The 12,267-nt window shown below is 37.2% G+C and overlaps 1 protein-coding gene across 1 annotated transcript; it reads left to right on the top strand.

The window, feature by feature from the left end:
* The first annotated feature begins 4,999 nt into the window (after window positions 1-4,999).
* Window positions 5,000-12,098, top strand: LOC109094482 (amphoterin-induced protein 1-like). Its single transcript, XM_042729750.1, has 2 exons — window positions 5,000-5,178; window positions 6,749-12,098. The coding sequence occupies exon 2, from the start codon at window positions 6,843-6,845 to the stop codon at window positions 8,364-8,366; it is 1,524 nt and encodes a 507-aa protein (XP_042585684.1). The 5' UTR covers window positions 5,000-5,178; window positions 6,749-6,842; the 3' UTR covers window positions 8,367-12,098.
* The last annotated feature ends 169 nt before the right edge of the window (window positions 12,099-12,267 follow it).

The raw sequence follows: 12,267 nt of genomic DNA, 5'->3' as shown, positions 1-12,267 counted from the left end.
AAGTTAAAAACAACAGCTTTGGCTCAGAAATATGCTCTCCCGGTTGACCTAGAGAGCGTTAGCCTGAGACTCATTAAGGGAAATGTTTATTTTCACATATGCTTGCAGTGTAACTACTGACTGAACAAGAGATGAGTGGGAGAGTGAACTAAGTCTAGCAGTGTGCTTCTCTCAGTAAAAATCTTTTGGCAGTGTGTCTTTGAAGCAGCCTACTCAGACAAAGGGACAGTCTCTTACCAGTGATAACAGCTAGATCCAAAAAGCAGGTGCAACATCTCTCCAGCTGCTTGAGCAAATCTTAGTTATTAGCTGAGAATGGGGGCGACTTCCTGTCTGTGCTGACTAATGAGCCCTCATAGTGCTGTTCATCCAGAAAACAAGAGTTATCATCAGCGTACCCTTTTGCATTAACCCTTGGAATATAATGATATAATTGCAAAAGTTGTAGCTGCATGTCTGTTTGGCAAATTCATGCTGGGATTGATTATCAACACATTTCCGATTCCAAACATTGTAATTGAAGTTTGCCATTAATAAGCAGTGAAACAGGAAAATGAAGAGGAAGTGCTAGACTGTCTGAGTGCACATAAGCATTAGCAGCTCTTTGGGTTTTTAAATGCACTTTGAACCATCATGAAGCCACAGATTTAAGAGATCTCATGTAAGATGGGCCCTAAGCAAAGACCTCTTAGTGGAGCTGGCAGAAGCCACGAGCATGAAAGGGTCTAAATCCATCAATCCACTAAAGAAAGACAAAATCCCTGCAGTTATACACTGAAGTAACAGATAATTCTGGATCATTTAGCTGCTTATTGACTGAGCTCTCCCCCTGGAAGCTGAAAGCAAATACTAGGGACTGGGGAACTGCCCCCATGAATAAACCACCTGCTCCTCTATTGTTACCCTCATCCATCTAATTATGTTATAAATAACCAGCATTTTCTGGTGTACTTAGGAGTTATGTGTTATTCACTTTGCATTGACTGTTGTTGCTATGCCTTGACTCATTTAACAAAAATAGATATTTGCTCAAAAAGAAATGTTGTTTCTTTGTACTGCATCTTTTCCTATAATACTTAATTATGCCAATAATTAATAAAACATCCTGAAAACAAGATACATTTACTTGAGAAGGAAAACTGTTTAACAAACCAAGACTTTATTTTCAGAGTATATTAGAATGCACCACCGTTTGAAAGTTTAGGAACAGTCAACAGTCAAGTTGACACATTACACTGATCAAAAGTGATGGTAAAGACATTTGTACAAAGGACTTTTATTTCAGGTAATTAAAAATACTGAACTTTTTATACATCAAAGAATCATGAAAAAATGTGTTGTGGTTTCCACAAAAATATTAAGCAGCACAACTGTTTTCAACACTGATAACAATAAGGATCATGTGTGTTTTGAATGCTGATAATTATGAGATTTTTTTTCAGGAATAAATTACATTTCAAATATATGAACATTTAAAAAAGAAAGTTATTTTAAATTGTAATAATATTTAACAATATTATTATTTAATATAATAAAATAAATGTAGCTTTGGTGAACATAAGAGACTTCTTTTCTTACTCCACATTTTGGTTTTAGCATTTTTTTTTTTTTTTTTTTTTTTTTTTTTGTATGATTTAAGTGGGAACAGAGTGAGAAAACTTGATAACATTGCAAAAACAACTTAAAAATGTTTAGATAGACGAGAAAGACCGAAAAAACTGATTCAAAAACGATGTGCAATTATTATTTATCTCTTTTACTGACCCTTTTAAACCCTTTTAAACACTGCTGTGTTTATGCCACAACTGATTTCAAATGCACCTGCTGGAGACCAAAGAATGTGTTTACCATCTGCATATGTCAGCCAGGTGGAGCACAGACATTGACTGCAGCTCTGTTTACCATTGTGGAGACAACACAGGGATCCATTTGTCTGTTTAGCATTGTAAGCTATAGAGGGATGAGTAATTGTTGGAGAACAAGAACAGAAAAGGAAAGACAATCTCTCTCAGTTCAGTACATTTAAATGCTAATTTATAATCAAGCGGTGAGCATCCTATATTGTGACTTGGCATGTCAACAGCAGTTTTTTCCTCATATATTTTCAGCTTCTTTATCTGTATCTATATCTGTTGTCTTCCTCCCTGGTAAACCCCGGCTATAAGCAGACATCCCAACAACAATCAGAGGGTGGGCAACCCAACCGCCACGGCTCATGTAAAATCACAACAGTTGCCAGGCAACACAGTTCCCTCCACAGCAGGAGCAGGAGTCCAATAGAACATTAATGATTCTGAGCACAGACGCACTGGACTGCTGGAGTCTGCCAGATATTTTACTATGGTTAATTACGCAATAAAGTGACTGCAAAAACACACAGGATTTTGCAGTTCATCTGGGATAATGAAGAGGCTAATGGAGGCTCAACCTTAGGCCCAATCTGGAGCCTGTGGATGATTGTGATTGGATTCTTGTGGATCTGTACAGTGTCACCTTTAAATTTCCAGCAAGTTTAATTACTTGAATGACTCCTATCTGTCCATGTCCATGTATGGATTGTGTTTGACATTCTAATTTATCTTGGTTGTTCACCGTTCAACAGTGATAATAATTTAAGATGTATTCTGCTGGCAGTTTTCCCTTGCACTCGACCCTGGTCTTTAGGTCCCAGCTAACAGACTCAATGATTGTATGTATTTTGGTCTGTTGTGGTCTTGATTACATAAAACATGATATTTTTAGTATTTCTTCATTTTATTTAGCTTTTTACTAAAACAAAAAATTCTGTCATTATTTATGCCATCTCATGTCGTTCCAAACCTGCATGACTCTGGAATGGAAAAAGAAGATATTTTGAAAATAAATAAATAAATAAATAATAATAATAATTATAAGCCTATATATATATATATATATATATATATATATATATATATATATATATATATATATATATATATATATATATATATATATATATATATAATCTCCTATATATATATATATATATATATATATATAATCTCCAATATGGACTGGTTTTATTCTGATAGCTGTACCTGATGCATGTATAATTTGGCCTACACTCTTAAAAATAAAGTTTCCAAAAGGGGGTTTTCATAATACATAATGCCCTACAATAACCATTGTTGGTTCTCTAAAGAACCTTTCAGTGAACAGGTCTTCAAAAAAAAAAGTTTTAAAGTTTTAAAGTTTAAAAAAAAAACTTTTTTTTATTATTATAAATAACCTTTTGTTGAAAGATTCCATGGATGTTAAACGTTCCTCATGGAACCATCCTTTACTTTTAAGATTTGAATTCTAACTTCTCTTTTCATAATCAACATAGGCTGTAAAATCCTTTCATGAGAAGCATAATCTAGGTATTAATAAATCTTTGTACATTTGGAATGGTTTAGATAATGGGAGAATGATTTATTGAGGATGATGTGGATTCATCCTTTAGTTCTGCAACGTCTCCAGCCCACCTGCTGATCACCTTTGTTCTCTGGCTCTGAGATTTATGGAACAGTTCAAAAGCTCCGGCTGGAGAGAGAATCTGAGAGAAAAAAGAATGACAGAGCCTGATGCCATTTTGCAGGTCTTCAATGTCAATGGTTATTGCAAGAACATGACTTTACCCAACACATTCTCATCCAAATGGGCACAGTAACCTTCCAAATCAACCCGAGTCATGCTATTAATATAGAAATAAACTAATGCAGAACATGTCAGCAGAGAAGACAAGCTCAGTATCAGTAGAGCTAAAATATCAGTATCAGATATCAGTAAGAGCTAAATTGTGTCTGGCAAATTAGTCACTGAGGTACTATTCTGGGAAGTTGCAGAATTATTTATTTACTGGCATTTTTAGGTATGTTGATGCATTCAGATATTTTATTCATCTGAAGTTGTTTTAAAGGACATTTTTATATGAGACAAACAGAGAAAAGCAATTAATTAAAGACTGGACTAATGCAATTACGTATGCAAGAGTGCAATTACAAACCTGCAGGCGCATCAGTGTCAGTCTGTCACCGACTCTCCTGGGTTTTCATGGAAGAGAACTACGCTTACTCTCTTGCATAAGAGATTATTACTTTGTTTGCTACAAGTGTCAAATTTCTATCTTTACAATGTAATATTTAAAGGCTCTATATTGTATATTGCTCTGTGTAATTTTTCATAAGTAACTTTTTACATTAATGTTTAATTTATTAACATTAGTTAACTACATTATGAACTAACATACTGAAAATACATCTGAACCATTTATTAATCTTAGTTAATGGTAATTTAAACATTTACTAATACATTATTATAATAAAAAGATGTATTTGTTCATATTATTAAATGGACCTGAGCTAACATGAACTATCTATGAACAGTTGAAGCTATTTAACGTTAAGAAAAAATTAATAACAACAAAATGTAGGCCTATTGCTCTTTGTTGGTTAATGCTAGTCAATACATTAATAGTAATGGAACCTTGTTTTAAAGAGTAACCATAATGGATTCAAATGATAAAATTGAAGATTTCAAAGTATTACATTAAATCAAACAAAAGCTTAAAGGAAATATGTACAGATTCTTTGATTATCATTCCCTTTCCCCTGCAGTTGCCTGATGCCTGTCAGAAAATCCATTTTAAGATGTTTACTCTGTGTTTTGGAATATGATAGGTGGCTTAGCTGGTTTAAGCTGTTCATAATCATGTTCTAAAATCTACCAGTAGGCTAAAATAGATAGATAGATAGATAGATAGATAGATAGATAGATAGATAGATAGATAGATAGATAGATAGATAGATAGATAGATAATAAGATACTTTCATAAATGTGTAATTAGGTGCTCACTCAGATGAAAATAATGTTACAATTTAAAAAATGATGTAAATCAAAACGAAAGTACGGCGGACCTTTTTGGATGATTCGCCTATGCGGACACAGACTCAAGTGCTCCAGTAGGAGCCTTTGATTGTGTGTGTGTGTGTGTGCAGGTCTGCTCATGCGCCCATAAGAGATGCTGCTGCTGCTGCTGCTGCTTAGAGGTGTGTGCGCTGCGGCGGGCTTATTTACACCCGTTCAGTCACACTGCATCATAGAAAAGCTCTAGCGCTCCTTAGGAAATGGACTTTTTAAAGGGATTAATGTGTCTCTGCGGTGATACATCTCAAGGTTAGTACTGAGAAATGGCGTTGAATCTATTTCTTTACGTAATGTTACATTCTTGCCTGTGTTAAGCTCTGCCGGTGCGTTTGCCATCGTTTGTCGCTCTGCGCTCGTGCTGAAACGTTTTATTTTCAGTCTCTCTGAAGACTACACGTCTACACCTCTTCCTCGTCGTTTCTGTTTTGTCTTTTCTTTAAATGGGAAAGACGTGTCACACTGATGTGATGTGAAATGGATAAAAAGAGACAATGTTTTACTTCATAATTAGCTTACATTTAAGGCACAACAGTATGCAGGTAATATATTTATGCGTTTTTTGGGACTGTGTCATTTTTATCCCATTAAAATCACGGGTTACGGCATGCATACGGTAAATGGTGCAATGCTACACCATGTTGAGTCCGTAGAGGCCATAACACAGAGATCTTAACACTTACAGTGAGTTTTGCCCGGAGCGTTTATCAAATTAGCTTTTTTTCCCCTTTGACATGCAAACACATAAATGCAAAAATAATAAATAAAACGCATATTGTTGTTGTACATTTAGATACCGCCATGTGGACCACGTACTCTTATCTGAATGAATAGGTCAGAGCTTGTTTGTAAACCTATGCGCACGCATAAGGTTGTGCGCGTTTAGCGCGCGCTTGTCCTGACAATACTGTTTTCACATTCATTCAAGTTACTCGTTCAGGCCCGAATTATGTTCCAAAGGACACAAAACTTTACCGTGCTTTATTTCTACTTAAAAACCTTGTTAGAAAATCGTGTAGTTGATGGTCATTAGTTGGCGCAAGCTATAGCTCGTTGACCAGCTACCATGTAACAGACTAGTTTGATAACCTAATGACTAGATGGTAGCTGGTTTCTTTTTACCAGCTAACATATCCTAAAACAGTTTTTAACCAACCATAAACTTGGCCATAGAGTCAAAAAGGAGTGATGTTTTTAATGAACACTAGATAGTTTTAAAGGGCTCAGGTTATATTCTATTTGATCAGAGTAAGATGAACTAATAAATATAATTTATATAGCTAAGTATGTACACTTACAGGGATGGTCATTTTGATCGTCCTCTCAAACCTGCACTTTTTCGGTGACCAGCTCAGGGTTTGTTTGTTTTTTTCTTCACAGTGCCACACCACCTACAACTTTGGCATGTTTTCAGACAGACATAAAAGTTGAATATCAATACATAAGCAATGTAGTGCAATAGACGTCTATTATTTTTACAGGCAAATGGCTATGAAAACAAAATATCCATATAATAACTTTTATCAGGCATGGTCTGCAGATAATCTGAATCAGATATAACTAAATTATAAATATAATAGAATTATGTTATTATTTTCTGCCCTGTCACAGGCCACTGTTTCAAAACATCATTTTGTCAAAAAGCAGCAATGAATTAAGCATTTACTTTGTAACAATCTAAAAATTCTGTTATTTGATTACTAAATGACAGAAAAAGAAAGAAATAGACAGTGGGGTCTAAACAGGTTAACATTTCGAGACAATTTGTTTCTTGAAACAATACATAAAACATAAATCACTTTTGTTTCTTTTTGTCTTTTAGCTCTAAATTTGCATCATCAGTCCGACAAGCTGTTCCTCCAAACAGTGTGGAAAGGATTTACGCAGCCACATTACTGAAGAGGATTCTATGACTTATGCTACATTCACAATTTAACTGTGTGTCAGAGATGCCCCCTTCCATAATGTGGTGCATTAGGTGGGCTGTCTGCTTGTCCCTTATTCTCACACTGATCCCCAGGTCCAGAGGATCGACGCTGAATTGTCACAAAATGTGCATATGCGCCAGCAACATAGTCAGCTGCTCCAAGATGAATTTGACGATGGTTCCATCAGACTTGCCCAACTACACAGCTGTGCTTGACGTTAGTTTTAACGGGATAACCGGACTACGTGCACAGTGGACCAAGCACAAACTTCCCAACCTCCACAACCTCTTGCTCAGCCACAATGGTTTGTCGTTCATCTCTTCTGATGCGTTCATTTTCGTAAAGCAATTGCGCTACTTGGATCTTTCATCGAATAAACTGCGACAGCTAGACGAGTTCATTTTCGAGCCACTGATAAATCTGGAGGTTCTGCTGCTCTACAACAACCAGATCTCGCAGATCGACCGCACAGCCTTCTCAGGCCTCAGTGGCCTGCAGAAGCTCTACCTGAGCCAGAACCAGGTGTCCCGCTTCCCCCTGGAGCTTCTCAAGGACAAGAGCCGACTGGACAAGCTAAGCCTGTTGGACTTGTCTTCCAATCGGATCAAAGTTCTCCCCATTAAAGACCTCCAGGCGCTGCCAGCCTGGATCAAGAACGGGCTGTACTTCCACAACAACACCCTCATCTGCGACTGTGAGCTGTACAGTTTGATGGCTCATTGGTATATCCGACGGCTCAATTCAGCTGTGGACTTCAAGGACGAACACACCTGCGTGCATCCCAGCCCAGATAAACGGGTGCTGCGTTTGTACGATCTCAATACTCATATGAACTGCAGCACATTTAAAGAAACCGACCAAGAGGCTTATTTGGAGCAGACGCTCAACCTCAGCTGTGATACCAAACAGCGGAAAATGACCAAGACCTGGATGCTACCTGGAAACATATTGGTTCCTCCCAACATAAACCAGAGCGATACAAATAACGACAAGTTTGTGAATAATGGCAGCCTTGAGATAAAATCGATACGACCTGAGGACTCAGGTGTGTACACTTGCTTCGCTGTGAGTGAATACCTCAATGAAACACTCTATGTGGTGGTCAAAGTCCACAACTTCACCCTCAACGGCAACAGCGAGACCCTCAACACTGCGTACACCACTCTGGTGGGCTGCTTGGCCAGCGTGGTCCTGGTTCTTATCTATCTGTTCCTGACACCCTGCCGCTGCTTCTGCTGTCCAGACCAGGGCAAAAAGAACCAGCATGAAGACAGCATCCACTCCTCCATGCTCAGCGCCACCCCGACGCATGAGGATATGGCAACCAAAGCAGAGCTTAACAGGCACGTGGCCTTCATAGACCCCAAGGACCTGCAGGGACAGAACGGAAAGTTGAATCCTAACGGAGATGAAGAAGTGGATGAGGAGGCCATGCAGGGAAAAGGAAAGCGGAAGAAATCAGTGGCAGACTCTATTAGTTCGGTCTTTTCTGATACTCCCATCGTAGTCTGAGAGAGGATATGTCTTTTTGGCTAGAGACAGTTCTTTGTTGTGGCTTTCCTGGACTAAGAGACTAAAGTACACAGTTTGCCATCCTCAGTGTTTGGCTGTTTCTGCAAAACCTTTCCAGCATTTTAATCTGTAGCACTTAAGTATATACTGTGAAAAGGTCTTGCCATATTAGTGGAATCTAAACTTGGAGTGTTTAGATGTTCCTGTGAGTTTAAGCCCACTAAGTGAGACAACAAATGCAATTTGCGATTTCTCAATAATCAAGCTAGAAAGCTATAGGTTGAGAGACGTTAGAACATTAATACATTCTCTATATAATCACATCATAAGCATGAGCTTTGCAGACTGCTAATGTTAAGAAGAATATAGAATGAAGCTCTTGTAGCTAATTATATTTACCACAATTTATGCTAACCTTACCACTTTATGTAAAGCCATATGCAGTTGGTATTTGCAGGAGAAAGCACTATAGCATTTGGGAGGACAGTCACAAGAAAATGATGGAAGAGTATTGGTTTCTGTGGAACATTAGAAGAATCACTTACTGTATATGAAACATCCCCCACCTATATATGGCAATGAAAAAAAAAACATATCCTAGTTGAACTCGATTGGCTGTCTGAATCTAGACTCTTTCAGTCCAATTTCATTAGCAATTTTAGAAGTTTAAATGTTGGATACCAATATAAAACTTCCATCTATATGAAACTATATTTAAATACAGCCATTTTTAAATGCATTAACCTTCACATAAAAAATGCAGAACGTGTGCATTTTCAGCCGCTTGAGCTCATCTGTCATGACAACCAGGGAGTGACATATAACCGAAATGCTAATGCAATCTTTTAATAGAATGAAGTGTCCCATCTGCTTGCATTCTCATCTCTAAAGCAATGATGATTTGAGCCTGGATTCAACAGCCAAAACAGTTTCGGACACTCAGACCTCTTCTCACTCTGCGTTCATTTGCACTTGTGGTGGTTGGAGTCAGTGCTGACTCCTCCATTGTCATTTTTTAAGCCCTTGAAGCGCCTATGTAATAAAAAGCCAAAGGCTGAGGGAATTTTTAATTATTATTTTTTTTTTTAGCTCAAACCATTATCATTTTCTGAATGAATTAGAAAATTAGTTTAAACTCAGGTCAAAATGCAGTGATTAGCCGAATCCCCCTCATGATTCTAAATTATTACTACAGGCATACAGCAGTGATCTCTCAAAGACCAATATTATATTTGCATATACAATGCCATAGGAATCTAAAGAGACTGCTATGAATCATAATGTAATGCGTGAAGCTTGTTGGCTGTGCTCAAGGTAGATGACTAGATGCATTCCAACCAGATATCAACATTACGCATTTTGATTACAACATTATTGTCCTGGTGGACTCGAAAGGCATGGTAGGACTGTTCTAGAACGCCAGTCAATGATGTTAGAGAACCAGACGTGGATTTAGAACGTCCAGTGCAGCGCACACAGTCTCTAGAACCCTTAATTCCGGGAATGCCACTTCTATCCTTGTGTTCCTGGAACATCTCACGTGTTAACCATAACCACATATCTATAACACGGTCTGGTTGGGATCAGCAGGAGCAATCTTAGTCTCCTCCAACCTCTTTCCCTAGTAACATCGTAATTACATCCTGTTTTGCGAGCGAGGGAGTGGGTGAAGCTATTAAATGTTTGATAGGTGGATGAACTCACAAACAGTGTTATCTCAGGGAGAGGGAATGACAGATAATAGCAGCTATGGCAGACTGCAGTCATGGGCAGTTACGGTCTCTTACACGTCTCTCCAGCTGCAATCCAAAATTAGTGTGGAGGGGAGGGAAAGGCCTTACCATCACGAGCGCTGTGGGAGGAGGCCTGAGATCTCTGCGGTCTGTTCGCAAAGAGACAGAAAAGCCAAGTGCTCCCCCTAAAACCACATCCAGCAGCTTATCGCCCCTGTCGTGTGTGTCCTTCTGAACTGTGTGTCCTTGGCTATTTCTCAGCATTTGACAGTACATCTGTGCTTTTGTATGTGCAAACAGTGTTTGTTTTTACAGTGTTTATGAGATTTTGTCATTTTAGGTAGCTTTTGTCCCCTTGAGGTTCCAAAGAGACTAAATTGATTCCTTGTTCTTCTGTGTATTGTTGTTCCTATACAGTTGTCTAGGTTCCACTTGTGACTTGGATATTGGTAAACCTATTTTAATGACACTGACTGTAAAGGTCTTTCTCTGTCATGTATTTTGAAATTTGATCATCTATTTGTCTATTATATGTTGTTATTTAGACACAGAAATTGAGACTTTTTTTCATGTCAGTAAATTAAATCTCAAGAATAATCACAGACTGCATCAAAGTACCAAAACTCTGTTGAAGTAATTAGAAATTTAAATGTGAATTGCTGTTCGCAGCCCGTTTTCCTTTTGTAATCAGATGTATTTCTAAATGAAACGTTATATTCATCAAGAAAAAAAAGTGAGGCAGAAAATCGATTGAATTGTGAAAAGTGGTGTTATAAAACCAGAATGGATCCAGACCGAATGCAGGTTTGATGAATAAAATGCCTGAATAGATCTGGCTATTGGTTAACATCAAAAAATAACAACAACAACAAAAAGTTATTTCAGGAAAAATGCAAGTCATTCTGATAAATATTCGAAAGACAAACTGTTATTTCCTTGAAATAACTGAAGAATTGTTCATAATAAATCTAGTAAATAGGGTGAATTTTGTATATATATTTAATTGATGGATCTAGTTATGTCAAAATAGCTCATTTTAGAAGCACTTGTGCAAATGTTAACTCTCAAAACTGTCCTATATTAGCTTTAGTATCCATTTATAGGCCCGTTCACACCAAGGACGGTAACTATAATAGTAACTACAAAACTGTAATAATCATTCTATTTCTTTACGAATAGTGGAGTCCAAACCACAACTTTAACTATAAGAAACTATATGATTGGAATCACTTTCACAATTTTTTCTTTTCACCTTCTGAAGAACAATAAAAAAGAATCCACACAAATTGAATAAACTTGAGCATCTAAAGTGGCAAATTACATAACTGCAGCAAATACCTACAGTACAATAAACATAACGTTTTGTTGATGTGGCTTTGTTGGACATGGAATAAATTTATTGTTACAGTTATCCTTTTTGATATAAACGGCCTTAAAACCTTAGAGATATGTGTTACTAGAGACTAGATCAAGTCCCTTCTGTACTTTACTAACATTTAGACTCTTGGAACGCTAGATTAACAGAATTCAAAACAAGCAACAATATCAACAGCATTTGATAGTTAGTCTAGTCTATTTAAGTCTAGATTTGAGTATATAAATACATAAAAAGTAGACTAACACAAATCTCCCAGAATCTCAGAAATGTAGATATATCTGTACCAATTAGTAAGCAAGCATCCTGATATACATACATACAGCTAAAAAAAACAGTGTGAACCCTAATTGGTTTGGGATCTAAAGTCTCAGCCATCATTACTAGCCTCTGAAAGTGAGAACAGAAGTGTTGTCAGGTCCAGGATTAGAGCTAGAGGCCTTACTGTAAAAGCTTATTTAGTCTGAATGTCAAAAATGAGACTGATGAATGCCGGGTGGCATAGTTCCCTATCCTAGAGTGAAACCGTCTGCTTGAGGATAATCCAGAAACTGAAAGTGGAAGTTTACCTATGAGAAGTATTATTTATCAATAATATAAAAGCGAATAAAAAAATTAAATAGACTGTTTTTTCTGTTTTTATGCTTCCTGTCCAATCATACAGACATGTTAGTTTACATTTAGCTGAACAAACAAAAAATGATCCTTTGGCCTGTCTGTGTAAAATGGAGGTATCTAGCGATTTTAGTGTCATCTAGTGGTAAGATGATGCAGCTTAATTCATAAAGACCAA

The sequence above is a fragment of the Cyprinus carpio genome, chromosome B8, assembly GCF_018340385.1.
Source record: "Cyprinus carpio isolate SPL01 chromosome B8, ASM1834038v1, whole genome shotgun sequence".
In the NCBI taxonomy this organism is placed as follows: Eukaryota; Metazoa; Chordata; class Actinopteri; order Cypriniformes; family Cyprinidae; genus Cyprinus; species Cyprinus carpio.
Note: the sequence above shows the minus strand (reverse complement) of the source record. Positions and strands in the feature narration are given on the sequence as shown.

Excerpts from the sequence above, each read along its gene's own strand:
- LOC109094482 (XM_042729750.1), top strand. The coding sequence starts at position 6,843 with ATGCTACATTCACAATTTAACTGTGTGTCAGAGATGCCCCCTTCCATA.